The 18,615-nt window shown below is 54.9% G+C and overlaps 11 protein-coding genes across 11 annotated transcripts; 4 read left to right on the forward strand and 7 right to left on the reverse strand.

The window, feature by feature from the left end:
• Positions 1 to 35: 35 nt before the first annotated feature.
• BDV59DRAFT_168289 (ATP-dependent Clp protease proteolytic subunit) lies at positions 36 to 1,283 on the reverse strand. Its single transcript, XM_073688054.1, has 4 exons — positions 971 to 1,283; positions 894 to 912; positions 663 to 830; positions 36 to 597 (listed from the first exon to the last, which is right to left on the reverse strand). The coding sequence occupies exons 1-4, from the start codon at positions 1,133 to 1,135 to the stop codon at positions 173 to 175; spliced, it is 777 nt and encodes a 258-aa protein (XP_073552448.1). The 5' UTR covers positions 1,136 to 1,283; the 3' UTR covers positions 36 to 172.
• BDV59DRAFT_168290 (uncharacterized protein) lies at positions 1,284 to 2,602 on the forward strand. Its single transcript, XM_073688055.1, has one exon. The coding sequence runs from the start codon at positions 1,312 to 1,314 to the stop codon at positions 2,554 to 2,556; it is 1,245 nt and encodes a 414-aa protein (XP_073552449.1). The 5' UTR covers positions 1,284 to 1,311; the 3' UTR covers positions 2,557 to 2,602.
• On the reverse strand, positions 2,603 to 4,034 carry BDV59DRAFT_168293 (4-nitrophenylphosphatase). Its single transcript, XM_073688056.1, has 5 exons — positions 3,820 to 4,034; positions 3,751 to 3,772; positions 3,606 to 3,674; positions 3,452 to 3,543; positions 2,603 to 3,398 (listed from the first exon to the last, which is right to left on the reverse strand). The coding sequence occupies exons 1-5, from the start codon at positions 3,883 to 3,885 to the stop codon at positions 2,724 to 2,726; spliced, it is 924 nt and encodes a 307-aa protein (XP_073552450.1). The 5' UTR covers positions 3,886 to 4,034; the 3' UTR covers positions 2,603 to 2,723.
• Positions 4,035 to 4,069: 35 nt separating this feature from the next.
• BDV59DRAFT_48362 (replication factor C subunit 2) lies at positions 4,070 to 5,843 on the reverse strand. The gene is made up of 4 exons (XM_073696482.1): positions 5,642 to 5,843; positions 5,509 to 5,587; positions 4,654 to 5,457; positions 4,070 to 4,601 (listed from the first exon to the last, which is right to left on the reverse strand). Exons 1-4 carry the CDS (start codon positions 5,758 to 5,760, stop codon positions 4,437 to 4,439), a joined length of 1,167 nt encoding a protein of 388 aa, XP_073552451.1. The 5' UTR covers positions 5,761 to 5,843; the 3' UTR covers positions 4,070 to 4,436.
• A 171-nt stretch (positions 5,844 to 6,014) lies between these two features.
• Positions 6,015 to 7,541, reverse strand: BDV59DRAFT_168297 (putative protein transport membrane glycoprotein Sec20). The gene is made up of 3 exons (XM_073688057.1): positions 7,044 to 7,541; positions 6,725 to 6,972; positions 6,015 to 6,665 (listed from the first exon to the last, which is right to left on the reverse strand). The coding sequence occupies exons 1-3, from the start codon at positions 7,355 to 7,357 to the stop codon at positions 6,064 to 6,066; spliced, it is 1,164 nt and encodes a 387-aa protein (XP_073552452.1). The 5' UTR covers positions 7,358 to 7,541; the 3' UTR covers positions 6,015 to 6,063.
• A 116-nt stretch (positions 7,542 to 7,657) lies between these two features.
• BDV59DRAFT_168298 (mitochondrial 54S ribosomal mL53 protein) lies at positions 7,658 to 8,495 on the forward strand. Its single transcript, XM_073688058.1, has 2 exons — positions 7,658 to 7,797; positions 7,865 to 8,495. Exon 2 carries the CDS (start codon positions 7,875 to 7,877, stop codon positions 8,193 to 8,195), a length of 321 nt encoding a protein of 106 aa, XP_073552453.1. The 5' UTR covers positions 7,658 to 7,797; positions 7,865 to 7,874; the 3' UTR covers positions 8,196 to 8,495.
• A 71-nt stretch (positions 8,496 to 8,566) lies between these two features.
• On the reverse strand, positions 8,567 to 9,623 carry ipp1 (inorganic diphosphatase IPP1; the record flags this gene model as incomplete). Its single annotated transcript, XM_073691768.1, has 4 exons — positions 8,567 to 8,708; positions 8,763 to 8,846; positions 8,904 to 9,367; positions 9,447 to 9,623. The coding sequence occupies 4 exons, from the start codon at positions 9,621 to 9,623 to the stop codon at positions 8,567 to 8,569; spliced, it is 867 nt and encodes a 288-aa protein (XP_073552454.1).
• Positions 9,624 to 10,949: 1,326 nt separating this feature from the next.
• Positions 10,950 to 12,281, forward strand: BDV59DRAFT_197967 (tRNA-dihydrouridine(20) synthase (NAD(+)); the record flags this gene model as incomplete). Its single annotated transcript, XM_073693054.1, has 1 exon — positions 10,950 to 12,281. One exon carries the CDS (start codon positions 10,950 to 10,952, stop codon positions 12,279 to 12,281), a length of 1,332 nt encoding a protein of 443 aa, XP_073552455.1.
• Positions 12,282 to 12,860: 579 nt separating this feature from the next.
• On the reverse strand, positions 12,861 to 16,410 carry BDV59DRAFT_48442 (DEAD/DEAH box helicase). Its single transcript, XM_073696483.1, has one exon. It carries the CDS (start codon positions 16,307 to 16,309, stop codon positions 12,974 to 12,976), a length of 3,336 nt encoding a protein of 1,111 aa, XP_073552456.1. The 5' UTR covers positions 16,310 to 16,410; the 3' UTR covers positions 12,861 to 12,973.
• A 498-nt stretch (positions 16,411 to 16,908) lies between these two features.
• BDV59DRAFT_197969 (vacuolar ATPase assembly integral membrane protein VMA21) lies at positions 16,909 to 17,403 on the forward strand (the record flags this gene model as incomplete). Its single annotated transcript, XM_073693055.1, has 3 exons — positions 16,909 to 17,009; positions 17,125 to 17,210; positions 17,267 to 17,403. 3 exons carry the CDS (start codon positions 16,909 to 16,911, stop codon positions 17,401 to 17,403), a joined length of 324 nt encoding a protein of 107 aa, XP_073552457.1.
• Positions 17,404 to 17,797: 394 nt separating this feature from the next.
• On the reverse strand, positions 17,798 to 18,398 carry BDV59DRAFT_197970 (putative cystathionine beta-synthase (beta-thionase); the record flags this gene model as incomplete). The annotated part of the gene is made up of 2 exons (XM_073693056.1): positions 17,798 to 18,229; positions 18,294 to 18,398. 2 exons carry the CDS (start codon positions 18,396 to 18,398, stop codon positions 17,798 to 17,800), a joined length of 537 nt encoding a protein of 178 aa, XP_073552458.1.
• Positions 18,399 to 18,615: the final 217 nt, after the last annotated feature.

The following is an 18,615-nucleotide window of genomic DNA, read 5'->3' on the forward strand; positions in this document are numbered from 1 at the left end:
CGCGGAGTGTCGATGCCTTGAATATATATATATATGTGGCGTATGCACGTTTCATGTCTTACATATTATTTATTGTACCTGGATCATCTCGTGACAAGCCATTGACAATCATCATAAAATTACAGACACTTGAGGGTGGTATGACATCCACAGCCGACCAAACCGATCCTATTCAGGCCACCGGGGGCTTGCCCTCGCCGTCGCTGCCGTCCTCCTTAGCCTTGACTCTCCGATCGAGAACCTCATCCACAATACCCATCTCCAGCGCCTCCCGCGCACCCATGAAGTAGTCCCGCTCCATGAGTTTCTCAATCTCCTCCAACGACATCTCCTTCTTCCCAGTCAGATGCCGCTTGTAGATCTTATTCAGCTGCTCGCGCACGCGCAGGATCTCCTTTGCGTGGATGGCAATGTCGCTCGCTTGCCCGAAGTATCCGCCTGAGGGCTGGTGCATCATGATCGAGGAATGTGGGAGACAGTAGCGTTTTCCCGGGTGGCCGCCACATAGGAGCAGGGAGCCCATGGAGGCTGCTTGGCCGACGCAGATCGTGCTGACGGGGGAGGCGATGTAGGTCATTGTATCGTAGATGGCGAGGCCTGGTAGTATGCAGACCAGCTGTCAGAATGTAGGCCAGGAACAGAGGATAGGGGACGCTACGCACCGGCTGTTACGGAGCCACCGGGGGAGTTGATGTACAGGTGGATGGGCTTCTGCGGGTTATCGGCTTCGAGGAAGAGGAGCTGTGCGACAATCGAGGCAGACATGCTCTCGTCAACTTCACCGTTGAGGCAGATTATTCGTTCCTTGAGAAGGCGGGAGAAGATGTCGTCTAGTCGGTATATTGTTAGCTAGATGGCTTTGCGATGTCGGACATTGGGTTGATCGGGCTTACAGGTGTGCCAGCCACCGCCCTATACAGCTGGTTAGGCCTTGTTCAAAAGAATAGCTGTTGCAGGAAAAGATGCGCACCACTGTCTCAGTAACGAACGGCGTTGGAGTCCAAGCCCGCGGCGGACCCGTCTTGGATAGTGAGGGGATGGAGCTGGAGAAGCTCCGCGACAGCGCCGGTAGGAGGGGAGAGGTGGACCGGGACGCGATCCGCGCTAACCGTTGCAAAGAACGAGACGAGTTCATTATGCAAGACTGGAGAATGAGAGGAATTGATGATCCGAGGAGTAGGGAGAGGGAAAGGAAGTGAGGGTGAGGAGGTGTTGGGGAGACGCCAGGCGGTCTGCCGCATCGGAGCTTTGATGCGCTTAACAGCGGGACTGACGACTTGAACATTTACTCCTTCTACCCACTCCACCTCCATGGACTGCCATTGCCTCCACGGGCGAATATCCTACGCCTCATGGCGTCTACGAGTATTCAGACGGCTATTCACTCCATCTCTGTCTACAAACCCCTCACGAATCAGTTCTCATCGCACCGTCTCAAGCTCGACAGCTTCGACCGGAACAAGCACACAGCGCCACAGCTCCCGTCATGAAGCGAACAACCAACCGCTACAAGAAAGAACAACCAACACATCCTTAAGAGACGAAACACAACCTCCCAAACCGTCCCAGCTCCTCCCGCAATCACCCCTCCTGACCTGTCCGCATCCCGGCCATGCGAAAAAGCGCAAGAAGCGCACCGCAACCCACGAAGACCTCGATGATCTCCGCCGAAACCCCTGGGCCATGGCCCTCGCCTCGCCCCCCCGTATGTGCGCCCTGACGGGGACTCGCCTCCCGCGCGCGTTCCTAGGCGACTGGGGCATGGTGCGACGCCCGGGCTCAAAGGAAGGTCTGTGGTTTATGCCAGTGGGAGTGATGAGAGACGAGCTGGAGTTACCCTCTCCGCACAAGCCGCGATGGGAAAAGGATGTGGCGAGATCGGAACGTGGGATGTACAAGAACAAGTCGTTCCACTACCTCGTTCTGCGGATTGTCGATCGGCTGCCGCTCCTTCGAGTGTTGACCGCTGCGTTGACTGGCCATGCGCCGGGAAGAAAGGTCTCGCCGATCGTGCGGGTTCTTCCCTTCCGCTGGAAGCACCCGCATGGCCCCATTACTGCGCATGAGGAAAGGCAGATCATCTGGCGGGAGGATATGCCAGATTTTGTATTGGCGCAGACGAGGGCCAGCATCGTTAAGCAGATTAAGAGGGCCAGTGATAGGTATAAGCGGACGAATGTCGCCAATGGTGTGTGGAAGACGGTCGAGATGGATGCAGTTTCGGAGCATCACCTGCACGAAGCCCTGACGCGCTTGGAAGCGTTTGCGCGTATGGAAACAGGCGGCGTTCTCGTACTGGGCTCTTCGCAAACGACCTCCGCTGTGGAGCCAAATGCTGGAAATGATCTACCTGAGTTCATAGAACTTGCGCAGACTAAATCGAAGGTCCCTGTCTTCGACCTTAGACGGCTTTTATCTGCGGCTGATGTCGATGAAATCCGAAACTACCATCCTCGGTTCCAGAGTCCTGCCCTGTTTTTCAGGCCTGATGAATCAATGACGATAGGAGCTATGCTGGCATTATGGAAGCTCAAAGGACTACTACGGGGTGGCTAGCTCGCATTGCACTGGGACAGTATATACAACTGTACATCAGACAGACATGTTGAATCTCATCTTATATATAATCTATGGATATCGTCAAGTATGCACGACAGTCGTAAGTCCTGTATCGTAAGTCATACCGGTCTAAGTCTAACCAAACCAGCGACAATCCAACCACCTCAGTTGGACACTGATGCGAGAAGGTCCGAAAGCTTGTCCAGATACGCCGCCGGCCTGATAGGTCCGCTCACAAAGTCCTCCTTGGAGCTAACCCCAGTCAGAACAGCCAAGGTTCCTCCGAGCTGGCCTTCCAAACCAAAGCGAATGTCAGTGTTAGCCCGGTCTCCGACCATGCAGGCACGAGTCCGGTCGAACTTGAACTTGCCCTCGATGGCATCCATCATGGCCTGATTCGGCTTGCCCAGCGAGACGGGTTCATGCCCCAGCATCATGATGAGAGGGGCACTCATCGATCCCGCGCCGGGGAACAGCGTGCCCGAGTTGGGCAGGGTTGAATCGATGTTCGTAGCCAGGAACACGGCCCCACGCTTAACGTAGTGATACGCCAGGGCCATCTTCAAGTAGTTGATATGAAAGTCCAGCCCGACCAGCACGACCCCGACCTCTGGGTCAAGCAGAGACGAATCGCCAGCCGCAATGCGCTTGTAGTCCTCTGGGGTGATGTCGCGACGATACGCCGGGTCCGTGCCGCCGATGAAGGGGACATTCTCGGAGCGGAGTTCCTGTTCGATGCCGGTTTCGCCGATCACGAAGACCTTGCGTTTGTTTTCGGGGAGGTTGAGAATGCGCGAGATGTAGATGGATGCGCTGTATGAAGAGGAGAAGATTTCTTCCTGAGTCGGACTGTTAGCTGTGCTAGTGTCTCCGGACCCCAAATGCGACGTACAGTGTTGCTTGGGATACCCAGGCTGTCCAGCTTCTTCTTGTAGTCTGCGCGGGATTTCGTGCTGTTATTCGTGACGAAGACAACTTGCTTTCCTGAAGAGAGTCAGCACCGCCAGACCGAATGTTTTCCGGCCCTCATATTCCCGTGCGCATACCGTTACTCCTCAAAAGTTCCAAGGTCTCGTTCGTGCCGGGGAAAAGGTGGTCGCCCGACCAGAGGACACCTGTGCAAGCAATGGAGTCTCAGTATTCCGTGGTTGTCCCGATCGCTCGAGAGGGGAAGGAGTGAAGGGTTCGGACCATCGCAGTCGAAGAGAAAAACCTAAAAAGATCAGCAGAAGCTTCTATACAGAGATATCAGGCACGTACATCGAACTTGTCGAGGAATTCTTGGATCCCCGCGGCGTCGCCGGTCAGATAGCGGGGCGAAGTCATGGCGGGGTAAGGGTCGGAGTACTGCTGCGTCCTTTTCTTAATCGCGCGTACCTGTAAAAAGCAGTCTATGCAACAAATGAAAAAGTGCTGAGGAGCAAAAAGAGGACGGGTGAGTCAAGTCTATGCGACGGAGGAAGTTGACTGAGTTCGGTGTACTCTCCGAGAAATTGTCGGAGGCGGGACCGCACGTGGCGAGCACGTTGTGGTTACAACCAGATACAACTGACTTCATGATAATATCCGATTGAATTTGGGTAGATCTCATGCTAATTAATTCTGCAGTGCCTGGTAAATCCTGGTGCTCCAATGATTTCGTTCATTCATAGCGTTTCCCCGTCCTCCGAAGCCACAAGGCTGCGTCAAAATAGGATATCCTGCTCCTCCGCGCTGTGTTCAAGGCGGGCTTTATCACCTTGTCAAGTTGCGCGTAGGCCTGACTGAGAGATGACCTTGGATTTAGGTGAACAATGGGCCCTTCCGGGTGGGCCGGCGCAGCACTGGTAGAGACGTGCGTAAACGGATGCGTTCGTCGAATACGATCAAGATTCGGACTACGCTCCACTAAGAATGCCGGAGATCTTGAGGGCCGTATCCAAAATCGACAGGTGCTCATCTGCCCCATCAGATAAGCGCTTGTCCATATCAGAGAACACCATCACGATCTTGTTCTTCTGAATATCAGGGATGGCATCGTTGTAGACGACCCGTCGGTACAACTGAGGCTGTTAGGCTGGCGGAACATATTGAAGAATGAAGGAAATACCATACCTGCAGGAGTAGCTGCGTCGCGCTCCATCCATCCGCGACAACATCTGTGATCACCTTCGAAACAGCCTCGTAAGAGGAACCGAACTTGACGGGCTGCATGGCCTGAGACAGTCGGTCGATAACATCCTCTGGGATCACGCCTGCAATTTCCTCGACCATTCGAATCGTAACCGGTTGCGGGGTCGCATCCGTCATCTCAGCATCTTCGTCGGCGTCTTTCTTACTGCCCGCCTGGGAGCCCACCAGCCGGGCGGCGCTCTGCATGTAAGTGATCGCCCGACGTAGATCACCCTCGCTGCACTGGATCAGTTTATCGACAACCCCGTTCTCCAGCGCGAGGTTCTCCAATTGCGCAATCTGCTCCAATCTCTCGCCAGCCGCGGTGTTGTCCAAGGCTTTGAACCGGAACTTGCTGCATCGACTCGCAAGCGGATCAATGATCCGCGTGACATAGTTGCAAACCAGGCAGAATCGGGTGATGCGACTGTACTGCTCCATGGTGCGGCGAAGCGCCGACTGGGCATCCTGCGTCATGCTGTCTGCCTCATCGAGAATGATGATCTTGAACGGAGGGCACGGATACTGAGATAGATATTCCTCGCTCATTCCGGTGGAGTGGGTGAGCTGTGCTCGGGCAAAGTTTTTGATCTTCTCACGGACGATACCAATACCACGTTCGTCGGAGGCGTTCAACTCCAGGATGCGGGAACGGTAGAGGGAAGGGCCGAATAGGGACTTGGCAAGGGCGAGGATCGTTGATGTTTTACCGGTACCTGGCGGACCGTAGAAGAGCATGTGCGGCAGCTTGAAGCTGTTAGTAAATTGTGCAAGCTTTGCGCGACGTAGGGTACATACGTTGGAAGCTTGTAATGTCCGCTGGAGGACTTTCGTCGTGTGATCCTGGGCCGCAACATCATCCAGGGTCTTAGGACGACTGGAATAGATGTCAACGAATGATGCGGTGAATGAAGACGGGGAAATGCCATACTATTTCTCAACCCATGGCTGGTGCTGTGCCTGCTCCTCCTTCGCATCTGTCGGCTTCTTGGAACTGCCCGATGCTGCGGCGGCAGCACGGGCTTTGTTGCTAAAGAAATTAGCAGCCATGTTTGGCGCACCAGAATCAGTCTCCGTCAGTAAACGAAGGGGTTGCGCCGTTCAAGGGTTGCGCCGCATTGAAGATTGATAGGGTAGCTTGCTGGAGCAGGTGTGGGAGAGCGTGTCGGGACGCGTCGCCACGTGATACGCGACTAGCATAATTAATTGATGGCCTTGGTGCCTGAGGATTAGCACGAGTGATCACTACATCGTGATGCTAGCATGAAAGTAACAGGTTTCTCTATCCTAGGTAGGGCAAATGTGTCGCAATATTACTACTTGTATAGGTATTGGCGTTGTCTCGTAACTGATCTATAGCTCATCCTTCCTGTTCGAAGCTACCTCGGTAGCCTCATACATTCGTTTCTTGGTATTCCGCGGCAGCTCTTCTTGTCTCTTCATTTCCTCGGGCGATATGTCGTCCACGCTGGTTTCGTCCTGCTTAGTTGACTCCTCCACCATGTCACCGATCTCGTCGATCATGCGATCCCCATCTGCATCTCCAGCAGCTCGGTTCCACATCGCATCACCCTCAGCACTAGGGACACCGGGATCCACCTTTTGATTCGCAACTGGCGGAGTTTCCACAATAGGCGCATCACTAACGGATGAGCTGGGCGAGATCTGGACGCTCTTGCTACTAGTGATTCCCACGGCGCCCAGTATAGCAAACAAAAACCTGGCGACGAGCCGAAGCGGCAGCCATACGAGCCACCACAGAGGGCCGTACAGTACGCGACGGAACAACAGCCACGCGATCGTTCCAATGAGAATATAGAACGCCGTCTCCAGATACCAAGTGTCCGACTTTTGTGAGCGAAGAAGGGAGCCAACCAAATTGCGGGACGAGGAGAGCAGGGAGTCGAGACTCGTATAGGACTCCGATAATGAAGAAATGGCTGCAGTCGATTGTTCTGCACGCACGTCAGTAGCTGTACATCCAAGACACAAGTATCTAGAATCCACCACGAACCTAATGTCTCCTGCGCAAAGTGGCTGCGGGAGAGCTCCGCCTGCATGAGCTGGTGCGTCCTCCGCAGGGCCGCCGTGACATCGTTCGATGCGTTGAGGGTGACCTCATCCTGGGTCAATTTCTCGTCTGACTGTTTTTGCCGCTCGGCGCTTTGCGCCCTCGAGAATAGCAGCTCCCGCTCCTTGCGGCGCGCGGCCTCTGCATTGCGCTTTGCCTGTAGTTGGGCGTTGCGGAACTCTCCTCTCGTCCTGGTATCGCGACCTCATTAGCACTGGATTCCTTGAATCCGAGGGCGGGCGGTTCGTGCTGGGATGCTCACTTCTTCAGGTCCTCCGCCAACCTCCCCGCCAAAGCGACAGTTCTCTCCCTCTCTAGTTCCTTCTCATTATCCACAGCCTTCCGCCGACTGTCCGTGACAGGCTCGAGATCGTCCACCTCGACCTTTAACAGATCGAGCTCCTCCTCGACGTTCTTCAGTAGACTGTGGATCTCGGAGCCTAGTTCCACGCGAGCTTCATCGCCCTGTCCGACAGCGGTCGTGAAGTTGCGTAGTCGAGCAATGAGCGTGTGGCTCTGGGCCAAGGCAGTAGACAGGTCCCTCAGCCGCGTCTGCAGAGAGGGTATTGTCGACATCGTGAGCGGGTAGTGTCGACTGCGAGACGACGGTGGAGAGGTTCGTAGACAGTCTTGTAAGAACAGAGCAATTGTTTATGGAAGGAACATTGGCATCCACATGATAGTACCGCAAAGACACGAGAAATCAGAAAAGAACGGCCGGCTATGATTATTCTATAGAGCACTCCATGCACGCGGGACGGTCAATCTGTCTCGTAGCGTCCATCCGTTGGTTCCTGAGGCCGGAACAGCGGGTGTTTGCATCAGCAGCAAACATCGAACAACTCCGTCCGCTTTCCGATCCGCCGCGAAGTCCAGGTAATTTTCTCGGGCTTGATACCAACCTCATTTGCCATTGTTGCCATTCCTGCCATTTCTCTACTCCATATATCTATCCCCGAAGTCTCTCTGCGTCATATTCGACTCTTCTAACCCGACCTCTGGCTGCATATCCAAACGTGGGTAGCCAATTAATCCCATAACCATCAAGACAGGATGAACTAACATACGACGTACACCCAACAGAACCTTCAACATGACCATTCCTCTGGCGACGATCACCTCCTTCCGCACAAGCTTCAACCCCTTCGCGCGGTCTGCCCGACCCTGCCGCCTTCTCCTCTCTCTCCTGCGCAACCCCTCCACCGCCCCGGCGTCGAGTCCCACCCACATCGATATCAAGGTCACCCAGCTCCCGCGGACATCGACGAAAGAGCCGGAGGTGGTGATTGGCTTCAAGGGCGGCAAGGAACTCAAGATCGAGGTCGGCAAGCGGCAGATGAAGATCGGGGATGTGGTGGAGGAGATTGCGCGCGTGGGTCGGACGATCGAGCGCGAGGAGACTCTGAAGGGTTAGACGATATGGGATGGGGTTTGCATTTCTTGTTCTTTCTTTTTTGATTCTATGTGAGGGCTACTCCGTGGGAGAATGTTGGTCTTATGGCGCCTGGGTCCGGGAACTGCGCTTTTGGTCCTGCGTTGGTAGGTGTGCAGGACGATGGATGAGGGTGGGAGAGTAGGTATCTGTTGCATCGTGATACGGTTTATGTGTATATATTAGCCATCCAAAGATATCCCAGTTTACGTTTATTACTCTTTGCTAGTTGTCATATAGGTCGACAGAGCCAAACTTAAGACACCAATTGGAGTATGGGACAGTCTTCCACCCACAGGGTGGATGAGATCTACAACGTCTTGACATTTTTTAATCTTTCGCTAAGAACAAATTTACACAGCAGCACCAGAGATGTAGAACCACTTGTCGACGCTGGGGTCGATGGGGGCGGGGGCAAGGTTCTCGCCCTTGGGGATGCTGGCGACCTGACCGGCATCGGCGCGCTCAACGGCGGAGTCGACAGTGCAGCTGGCACTAATTATGGGGTCAGTACACAATTCTATGGGGACAGTTCGCGGCGGTACTTACACGCTGATGTCGCCCTTGGCGCTCTTACCGGTGATGAGCTTCTCCCAGGCATCGGCGCACTCGCGGATGACCTCCATGGCGTACCTAAGGAAACAGATTAGTCCGTACTGGTTGTATTATAACCCGAGAGATGGAACTTACTTCTTGTTCTTGCACTCGCCGGAGAAAGCGAACTGGTTCTCGGGCTTGCCGTCGGGGATCTTGTAGATACGGAACCACTCGTTGGTGGCGCGGAGGAGACCAGGGAGGTGGCGCTCGACATCCTCGACATCGTTGAGCTTGGGGGCCAGGGGGTCGTTGACGTCGATGACAATGACCTTCCAGTCGGTCTCACCCTCGTCGAGGAGGGCCATGACACCGAGGACCTTGACCTGCTTGATCTGACCGGGGTAGCCGACGAGCTCACCGATTTCGCAGACATCGAGCGGGTCGTTGTCACCGTTGGCCTTGGTCTCGGGGTGGACGGAGTTGGGGTCCTCCCAGGTCTGGGGGAAGGCACCGTAGTTCCAGAGGTAACCCTTGTGGGGGAAGCAGTTGCGGACGTAGCGGAGCTTGCCCTTCTTGACGTCCTGCTTGATGGGGTTGAGGTACTCCTCCTTGGAGATCTATTTTTTTTTTAATTTTGCGGTTAGTATTTATTTGCTTGTGTTTTCATCGCACAATGGTGGTAAGGAAAAGTCATACCTCCTGCTTGGCGTTGGTCCAGCGGGGGATCTCAACGATCATGTTGAGGACGGTCTGCTCGTCATTGGCGTAGAGAGGGATGTCGTGGAAGGCGGAGATGGGCTGACCATCCTTCTCGATGAAGACACGGTGCTCCAGGGTGTTGGGAGCGCCAATCTTGCGAACGGAGTAGGCCATGGTGGGCGATTGACGAGGGGAGGCGGAAGAGGAAAAATGTTTTGATAGAAGGGCAGCACGGGAGGAGGCCGAGGTGAGGGACCGAGAGGAAGACAAACCGGAGGATGGAAGGGAAGAAGAGAGAGAAGAAGAAGAGGAAGAAAGGAGGGAGGGAGAAGAGAAGGAGGAGGGGGGAGGGGCGTGTTTGGTGGGGGGAGCCAGCGTTGCGGATGTGCGTGAGAAGCGGGCGAGGATCGGACTGGCGGTGGGCAACACAGCAAACTGGCCTGGACGGGACAGCCGGGGCATTGGATTTCGGGGCAGGGGAGGTCAATGGGTGGCGGCGGGCGTTTTCCTCATATATTGAAACTCTAGTTGGTCTTCGGAGGTCCCTGCGGAATTTATCCAGCACGTTGGCCGAGGAAAGACTAGAAGAAGGGAGAAGAAATGGTCGGCAGGAGATTCGGGGTCGGGAAGTTCCTCCGAGGTTCTTTCGTCCCTACGAGGACAGTATGTATCTATCTACTCGTACTATATATCTCCGCAGTATGCTTGTCTACATTCTACATTCGGTAGAATCTCTTCCAGTACGGACTAGGACTGACTACTGCCACCTGGAGATACATACCTATCACCATAGACGCCGTACGTACTCATACACCTCCCTCGCCTCGGTCATCTCAGGCCTCTCCACCAGGTCCACCATCCCGTCCAGCGACCACTCCTGAATTAGGACCCTCGCTCCAGCCATGGTCACGGTCTGTCTGGGAGTCCTGTGCTGACCTGGCCTGATCCACTGTTTCTTTCAAGGAATTGTCACGCAATTATTGTAGAACAGACTGAGATCCAGCTCCAGTTTCTTTTCCCATTCGTGTTCACGGATGATTGGATTAATCATATTATTAGGGCAATAGATCCATCCCTATGGGCCCTTGGAGACTTCCACTGGTCCGTACGTCCACCATGTTCCTCGCACACCACACTGTACTCTGTACGCATGGCCTACACCTACAGGTACTGCGTAGATAATTAAAGTATTAAGGTAGTGATACATCGTTAAGCAACAAGATGACTAATATTGACACCTGCATAACTCATCCCAATCGGGCAGTGGTAAAACCTTAACTTATCACCTATCTTCACGTGACCTCCACTTTTTCCCTCCATCTGCTTCTCGTTCTCCATCATCAACACTTCGTCGCATCAGACCTCCTCAGTCCCAGTCACCACCAGACCCTTCTTCCGACAAGTAGCCGTTCTCTCCTACACACCCGCCAGCCCGTGACCGGCTCCTCCTACCTTCCTCCCCAATCGAAGCATGCTATGCTCAGATTTCTCCGCTCCGCAATGACTTCGCTGACCTCCGCCCCTCGAGTTCCCATCCCCGCCAACGGCGTCGACTACCGCGGCAAGGTTGTTCTCGCACCGATGGTTCGGTCGGGCGAACTCCCCTCGCGCCTCGTCTCCCTCAAATATGGCGCCGATTTAGTCTGGGGCCCCGAGACCATCGACAGAGCCATCATCGGAACCTCCCGCCGGGTCAACCCCCGCAACGGCACCGTCGAGTTCACCCGAATCCCCTCGAACGGCGGCCGCCCCGATAAACCGGCCCGCGAGTCCATCATATACCGGCTCGACCCCGTGCGCGAGAAGGGCAAGCTCATCTTCCAGATCGGCACCGCCTCGCCGGAGCTGGCCGTCCAGGCCGCCAAGATCGTCGCCGGCGACGTCGCCGGCATCGACGTCAACTCCGGCTGCCCCAAGCCGTTCAGCACCAGCGGCGGCATGGGCGCCGCCCTCCTGCGCACCCCGGACAAGCTCGTGTCCATCCTGGAGGCCCTCGTCCGCGACGTCGGCACCCCCTACCAGATCGGCATCTCTGTCAAGATCCGCATCCTCGAGACCCCGGAGCTCACCGAGGCCCTCGTCTCCCGGCTCGTCCGCACCGGCATCACCGGCCTGACCGTCCACTGCCGCACGACGCCCATGCGGCCCCGCGAGCGCGCCATCCGCGACCAGCTGCGCATGGTCGCCGACGTGTGCCACCGCGCCGGCGTCGCCTGCGTCATGAACGGAGACGTCGCCTCGCGCGATGACGCCCTCACCCTGATGCGCGAGTACGGCGTCGACGGCGCCATGATCGCCACCGCCGCCGAGGCCAACCCGTCCTGCTTCCGCAGCAACGCCGACGGCGGCCTGCTCCCGTGGCGCGACGTCGCCCGCGACTACCTCCGCGCCTGCATCGAGTCCGAGAACCGCTTCGGCAACACCAAGTTCCTCATGAACATCCTCGTCCCCGGCCGCGGTCATGAGTTTGTCGATGTGAAGAGAATGAAGACCTACGGCGATTACTGCCGCGTGCTCAAGTTCGATGACCTGCTGCCGGCCGCCCTCCACCTCGACGAGATCCTGGAGCTCTCCAATAAATCCATCTTCAATGACACCCCTGCCAGCAAGTCTGCCCAGAATGCCTTGCAGCACAACGAGACCGCCCGTGCCGCTGGCGGTGCCCCGAGACTCAAGGCCGCATCCCCTACCCCGACCAGTGGAGGGGGGCCCATTCGCACCAACTCCATCCCGACTCCGGCCGCCAAGGCAAAGTCCCCGGAGGAGAATGGCGCCGATGTCGATGTTGCGGCGGCTGCGCCGACGGCTCAGAAGCAGGAGCTGACGGCTTAGGTTGTTAGGATGAGGATTGTGGGTTTGTTAAAATTTGGTCTTCTCGCATAGATTTTATGTTTGTTCCTTTTCAGGACCCGTGAGGTTCAGCATCCATCGGTGTTGGTTTTGTTGGAGTTTGTTATAGATTCCCGTGGCATCCTATGGCGTGCCTTCTCCAGTGTTTATTTCAATAGTACATAATGAAGCCTCATGTTAAGCGTATACCTTAGATTTATCGTGTCCCGTCTTGGATGCAATGGTGTTAGGTAGGAGCAATCGGATATAGCACCCAATTGGCAGAAGAAATAATATCAACGACAAAGAAGTTGGCGAATATACAAGACCTGAGCAGATCCCAAGCGAGTTTCTCTAAACTGTATTGTTCTGCCAGGCATAATGCCGGAAGATACGAAATTGGGATTTCATTAAGCACAGATACTCCTTGTCTATGAAGATAAAAATGTCGATCAACAATTCCAGCCATAACTGATAAGTCTAGGCGATCTCAACCAAAACTATGTAACACCCAGCTGAACCACATGCAGAAACAATATCGCCCTATAGCGCAAACCACAAAAAAACAGTCCACGAAGCAACGAGGTCAAGACCAACAAACGCGGGCAACAAATCCCGACGCAATCTATGGATATCTAGAACAACAAGTCGGGAGGAAACAAAATAGACCACTGATGCTTTATCTTCGCCTTGCTCTATGTCTGCATGTCTGCAAGGACCATGTCTTCTACCACTTTCATGCCGGCTTCTTCACTCTTTTTCGACTCAGCAGCATCCTCGCCGGCGACGGCCTGGTCAAGAGCCAGCTTCGTCTGACCGAGCGCGTAGATCTGCTCTTCAATTGTGTCCTTGGTGACCAAGCGGATGACTTCGACGTCACGGGTTTGGCCGACGCGGTGAGCCCGGTTCTCCGCCTGCACATCTTCCTGTGGGTTGAAGCTGGAGTCGAAGATGATGACCTTGTTGGCGCAGGCCAAGTTGATACCCGCACCGCCCGCTTTGGTGGAAAGAAGGAAGACGGGAATATCCGTGCGTTCATGGAAAGCGTCGAGAATAGACTGGCGGTCTTCGACGTTGGTTCGGCCGTCCAACCGGACAAAGCCCATGTGCTGGTTCTCAAGCACCTGCTCGAGAATATCCATGACTAACGTGAACTGAGAGAATACGAGAGCCCGGTCACCGTTCTCCGTAAACCGCTTGAGGAGTTCACAGAGTTTGCTGACCTTTCCGGAATCCATCCACTCGTCGTTCTTCAGGGCGAATTTCCCGAGAGACTTGGGGTTCTTCACACACATCATATGGCACTCGAAGTCGTTGTAGGCCTGGAGTTCCTCAAAGATGATGTCTGGGTTTGAAAGGGCCCATTGTTCCTCCTTCAGGCAGGCCTTCGCCATGCGGCTCAGAATGGTGTCGTTGTAGTGTTTGCGGTAGAGTAGGGGATGGATGGCTGCCTGACGTAACTTCATCAGGATGTTGGCTGACTTGTTGCCGGTCTTCTTGCCCGCAGCTCGATCCGCCAGGAGCTGGCGCACTTCTTCTTTCTCGTGCTCATAAATCTCCTTCTGCGCGTCATTCAGCTCGCAGTATTCCACGTGAGAGATCTTCGCAGGCAGGTCGATGACCTGGTGCTTTTTGCGTCGTAAGACGAAGGGTCTCAGCATAGACTTTGCACGCTCAATGCGCTGGGCAGAGAGAAGGGTCGAATGAGATTCGTCAACCGTTTTCGCCTTGTTTGCAAAGATGTACTGAAGCTCCTCCTTCTTCTCGTGGAAGACCTTCGGGAGAATAAATCCCAGAAGTGAAGCCAGCTCTTGAAGATTATTCTGCAGCGGAGTACCAGTCAATAGGAGCCTGAATCTTGCAGGGATCCTGATAAGCTTTTCGTAGAGCACAGAAGTAGAGCTCTTCAGCATATGACCTTCGTCATAGACACAGACACAGAAATCCATGTTGCGGAGGAAATGCGCATCGACCTTGGCTTTGGCAATCGTATAGGTAGTGACGATGACATTGATGTTGTCCCTCTCGTCTTCGATCTTCTCTCGGAGCATCGCCCGTTCCGCCTGGCCTGCATAATATGGCATGACCGACAGGGTGGGGCAGAACTTTTGGAACTCTCTGAGCCAGTTCTCAATGGTAGACGAAGGAACGACGACGAGATGAGGTCCCTTGATGCCCTTCTCGTAGAGATGGGCCAGAAAGGCAATCACTTGGCAGGTCTTTCCGAGACCCATATCGTCCGCCAAGATGCAGCTCAGCTCCTTCTCGAATAACAGGGAGAGCCAGTTAATCCCCACGATTTGGTAGTTCTTCATTGTCAGGTCTTCGCACATGATCTTCGGCTGCGAAATGAAGCGGTTCCGGCGTGAGCCTGACCCGGAGCCGGGACCATCGCTGTCTTCGTCCGTGTGTTGGCTGGCAGGAGTTCCAATGCCAGAGTCATGGGATGCCCCTGGGTCGATTGACACGATCTCCAGTTCCCCATCTCGTTTGCCGAAGATATCGACGCCCCATCTTTTCATCTCCGAAGCGATTGGTTTACCAAGGGCCTCGCACCGGGCCACCAGGGAATCAACAGCTTCGTACCCTACCAACATGTCCATGCATTTGTCGACAATTTTATCACCGATGGGCTTCGGTGTCTTGCGCCCTCGACTGCCTTTCGGTTTCGCGGCCGGATCAGTCGGCGCTGGGATAGCACGGACCTGGTCCAGGGATGAGAAGGGTCGATGGGATATGATGTGATTTGCGATTTCCTCAGAGATCGCGGCGATGTCTGCAAGATTGAGGACATCGCAGGTGTTGAAGAAAGAGAGAACTTTAGTCTCGAAAACGCCGTCTTGCGCTGCTTCCTCCACGCCAGAGTCAGAGTCATCCGAGATTTCCAGAGGCGCCTCGGGGGATTCAGAGCGATCAGAAGGAGCGCGCTTCCTTCCCTGAATGAGTCGTCCCGTCCTTGGCGGAGTCTCGGAGCGAACGGGGCTCGGGGAGGAAGCACGAGCCTTGGGGCCCCGGATAAGACGTCTCCGCGGCTTCGATTCTTCTTCGGGTGATTTCCGGACGTTGCGACTCTGCATGTTCATCGCAGACCATTTGTCCTGGATAGTTCCCCTAGCCTTGATCTGCTGTTTAGCCGGAGCGACAACTGGTTTGGCGACGCTGAGTTCATCGTCCGAGACTGCAGCAGTCCCATGTTCTTCACTCTCAGCCAGGTAGTCTAGCGCATCATCGAAGTTGCCTCGTCGCATCAAAAGAGCCTGGAGACAAGCGGACACCGACTTCTGTGGCATGACCCTGCGCATTCTCTCCACCTTGATTTTCGTCTGGTAGTCTGTAATTTCATCCAAGGACGATATGTTGACCGCTACCGGTAGTGCGCGCGATGGGCCATCCTGACGAGGCTTCTTGACTGGGATTCCCTTCGGCGTCGGGTCCATTTGCGCCGCGGGTCGTTTTGTGTTGAAGGGATTGTAGACAGCAGATGACGTGATTTCCTTGAACTTATCGATCGAAGACCTGTTCGCGCCGAGCGGGGAATCCAAGACCTTCTCCGGACTCCGGGAGGACTTGGTGAACATCGCCGGTTTGATATCGGTATTCCTGGAGTTCGTGTCGTCGTCAGAAGATCCCCCGCGATAGGTGGGACCGTCATCTTCGAATTCTATGACGGGAGCGCGCTTCGCAGGGCCTGCAGGGGCAGGGGGCCGGAATTGAGTACCGCTGGGAGCCATGGCGCTCGAAAGGCGACCGCCCGTCGTCAAGGGCCGGGAAGGAGAGGAATTTGGCCCTGGCGGGGAGGAGGCAGCGACCTGGACGACAGAATTGTTCTGTGCAGAGTAAGGATGGTCAAGGATCTGGGTCGGTTGTGTCAACCTTTGGGAGGCAGGGGTTAACGACTGCGTTGGCGGCTGGAAATTTCCCAGAGGAACCGTGGCGACCGTCTCATACTCTGGGTCGATCCCAGGCGGTGAGGGAGTGGTGTGAACGACCTTCTTGTCATTCACCGGGGTATCGGGGACTGTTTCGTCCATGGTCAGTTCGAAAGCTCTCCGGAAGAGGACGTGTGGATATAGAGTGAGAACTGCAATGGGACTTTTTTGAACGAACGCTGGACGAAGAACCTCTCCACCGCTGGCCAATCAGAGACGGCCTTCTCCGCGTTTTTTGCCTTTGGGCGCGCCACGACGCGCCCTGTCACGTGAAACAGTGCCTCAATTAAGACCAACGGGGAAATCAATCTTGCCGTGGCGGAGATATTCTGTCAGGTGGTGATATCCGCTGTGTGCTGTTCCAAGAAAGAGTATTCTCCCAGGACACCCATCGTGAGCCCTCTGAACCAGTTCTGTCAGCGCATTCAGCTCCTGTCCACCGCTGGCCAATGAGAGGCCCGGATTCCCACTTCCCGTGATCATCTATCAGCGCATTCACTGCATGCCATCCAAGTAAATCGACCCTCCGGCCTTCACTTCGGTTCCAGTCGGACAACAACAGATCTGGATAATTGAACACAAACCCAATCCTGTAGACACCGTCTGAGTACCAGTGTACCTGCCCTCGGTTTACTTTCGCTTCCCCAGCGGCTGTCTCTGTTCCTGGTCCCAGTCGCTCGCGGTTCAACGTCACCTTCAACATGACCAGTCGCCGCACTCGCGAAACCCCGGCAGATGCGCCGACATCTTCGGTGGCTGAAAAGCCACCTGTTGATTCGGATGTTTCTCCCGCAGTTCCTACGTAAGTGGTTCGGTCATGACACATGTCCTCTGCGATCCATTCCCAATGTTCGAACGAGGGCGATACTCTATCAGAATCCACTACATCAATAACTCAATAGCTGATCTGAAAATAGGCATGTAATCCTCAAACTCTTGGGGTTCTCCGTGGCCATGGTTTCTACCCCCCTTGGCACGTACTTTGCAATGACCACCTTTGGCAGTAAGTTCTCTCAACCCTGAGTCAGGGTAACGTCAGTCTAAACAATCATTGAACAGTGAGCCCCACGGTCTCAGGCATTTCCGCTGCGATCATGGCCAATGTCATTTTATTCCTGTACATTTACGTGGCATGGCAGGAGGATAAGGAGGAGCGAGAAGCAATCGCAGCGAAGAAAGCAAAGAAAGCGCAGTGAGAGAGTGTCCGCTGACCTATCCATCCATCTTCCATGTATCTTTTACCTAATACCTCACCTGTGCGGACGGCGTTGGTGGACAGTTAGTGATGTGCTTTATACTGTAGTCTAAGTGAATTCAAAGACGGGATACTAGTATGTCATCGGATGCCGTACGCATCTATATTCACCATAACCTGCGATTCGGTCCAAATTTGAGATTCATATGCACTCTGGGCGCTCCCGCCCATAATTTAGAGTACCATCCAACTCGATGTTAAGTTCAAGCAATCCGTCCGTCCATGTTGAATACTGCGCCTGGAAAATGCACTGCCCAATTGCACGACAATCATTCACAAAAAGCAGTCAACGATGAAGAAAAAAACAACAGCCGACCACACCCCCCAGCGACCCATTACGGCCGTCTCTGCACAAAGTTGGCCAGGTCTGCCCTCGTCACAACGCCCAGAACAAACTTGCGCGACGCATCGGTCACCACGGCGAAATCCTGTTTCTGCCTCTTCTCGCCGGTGGGGGTGGTCTCGCTCTCGAAGAACTTCTCCAGGTCCTCCAGCGGCGTCTCCATCGTGATGACCTCGTAGGTGCCTCGTTTCCGGTTGAACCGCTGCATGGCGGCCGAGACGGAGTCGGATTCCTTCACGGCGCCCTCGTGTAGTAGCTCCTTCAGGCGCGGGATGCTGAGGTATCCGAGGAGCGATCGCTTCGTGGCCGAGACGACGGTCAGGTGGGTGAAGTCGCGTTCGTACGCAGTGAGCATCGCGGATGAGATAGAGTCATCAGGGGAGACGGAGAGCGCTGCAGGGGGTTCGAGGTCTTCGACGGTGGCCTGCAGAAGGTTAGTCAAAACGGTGCCGAGTGGACAGGGCAAGATTCGACTGGGCGCATCTTACACCACGGTATTTGTCCGCCCATGACGCCGAGGGGGTTGATGAGTCTGTACTGTGCGAGAGCTTCTCGCGGGCGAATGCCTCACTGCCGGTCAAGTATGAAGCCATCTCGACGGACGATGAGGGGCACAGCGGCGGGTGCTGGAACTTGAACCGGAGCGTCGACGGTGTCAATTGCTGTCTAGTGCTTATTGTAATAAATGAATGAGTCAATAATTCGAATGCCTCCGAGCGGAGTGGGGAGAGTGGGCTCAGTAAAAATTGAGGATGCCGGTATGAGGCGAAGAGCTGCGGCGGGCTGGTTTGACCCAATGGTAAATTCATC

Source organism: Aspergillus ambiguus, assembly GCF_047715705.1.
Source record: "Aspergillus ambiguus strain CBS 117.58 unplaced genomic scaffold BDV59scaffold_2, whole genome shotgun sequence".
Classification (NCBI taxonomy): domain Eukaryota; kingdom Fungi; phylum Ascomycota; class Eurotiomycetes; order Eurotiales; family Aspergillaceae; genus Aspergillus; species Aspergillus ambiguus.

Excerpts from the sequence above, each read along its gene's own strand:
- BDV59DRAFT_168289 (XM_073688054.1), bottom strand. The coding sequence starts at position 1,135 with ATGAACTCGTCTCGTTCTTTGCAACGGTTAGCGCGGATCGCGTCCCGG. Across the intron at positions 598-662 it reads CGGTGGCTCCGTAACAGCCG|GCCTCGCCATCTACGATACA; the intron begins GTGCGTAGCGTC and ends GCATACTACCAG.
- BDV59DRAFT_168290 (XM_073688055.1), top strand. The coding sequence starts at position 1,312 with ATGGACTGCCATTGCCTCCACGGGCGAATATCCTACGCCTCATGGCGT.
- BDV59DRAFT_168293 (XM_073688056.1), bottom strand. The coding sequence starts at position 3,885 with ATGACTTCGCCCCGCTATCTGACCGGCGACGCCGCGGGGATCCAAGAA. Across the intron at positions 3,675-3,750 it reads TTTTCTCTTCGACTGCGATG|GTGTCCTCTGGTCGGGCGAC; the intron begins GTCCGAACCCTT and ends TTGCTTGCACAG. Across the intron at positions 3,544-3,605 it reads GGAACTTTTGAGGAGTAACG|GAAAGCAAGTTGTCTTCGTC; the intron begins GTATGCGCACGG and ends GACTCTCTTCAG.
- BDV59DRAFT_48362 (XM_073696482.1), bottom strand. The coding sequence starts at position 5,760 with ATGGCTGCTAATTTCTTTAGCAACAAAGCCCGTGCTGCCGCCGCAGCA. Across the intron at positions 5,458-5,508 it reads GGACATTACAAGCTTCCAAC|CTGCCGCACATGCTCTTCTA; the intron begins GTATGTACCCTA and ends AACAGCTTCAAG. Across the intron at positions 4,602-4,653 it reads CGACGCAGCTACTCCTGCAG|TTGTACCGACGGGTCGTCTA; the intron begins GTATGGTATTTC and ends TAACAGCCTCAG.
- BDV59DRAFT_168297 (XM_073688057.1), bottom strand. The coding sequence starts at position 7,357 with ATGTCGACAATACCCTCTCTGCAGACGCGGCTGAGGGACCTGTCTACT. Across the intron at positions 6,973-7,043 it reads TTGGCGGAGGACCTGAAGAA|GACGAGAGGAGAGTTCCGCA; the intron begins GTGAGCATCCCA and ends TCGCGATACCAG. Across the intron at positions 6,666-6,724 it reads CTTTGCGCAGGAGACATTAG|AACAATCGACTGCAGCCATT; the intron begins GTTCGTGGTGGA and ends ACGTGCGTGCAG.
- BDV59DRAFT_168298 (XM_073688058.1), top strand. The coding sequence starts at position 7,875 with ATGACCATTCCTCTGGCGACGATCACCTCCTTCCGCACAAGCTTCAAC.
- BDV59DRAFT_48442 (XM_073696483.1), bottom strand. The coding sequence starts at position 16,309 with ATGGACGAAACAGTCCCCGATACCCCGGTGAATGACAAGAAGGTCGTT.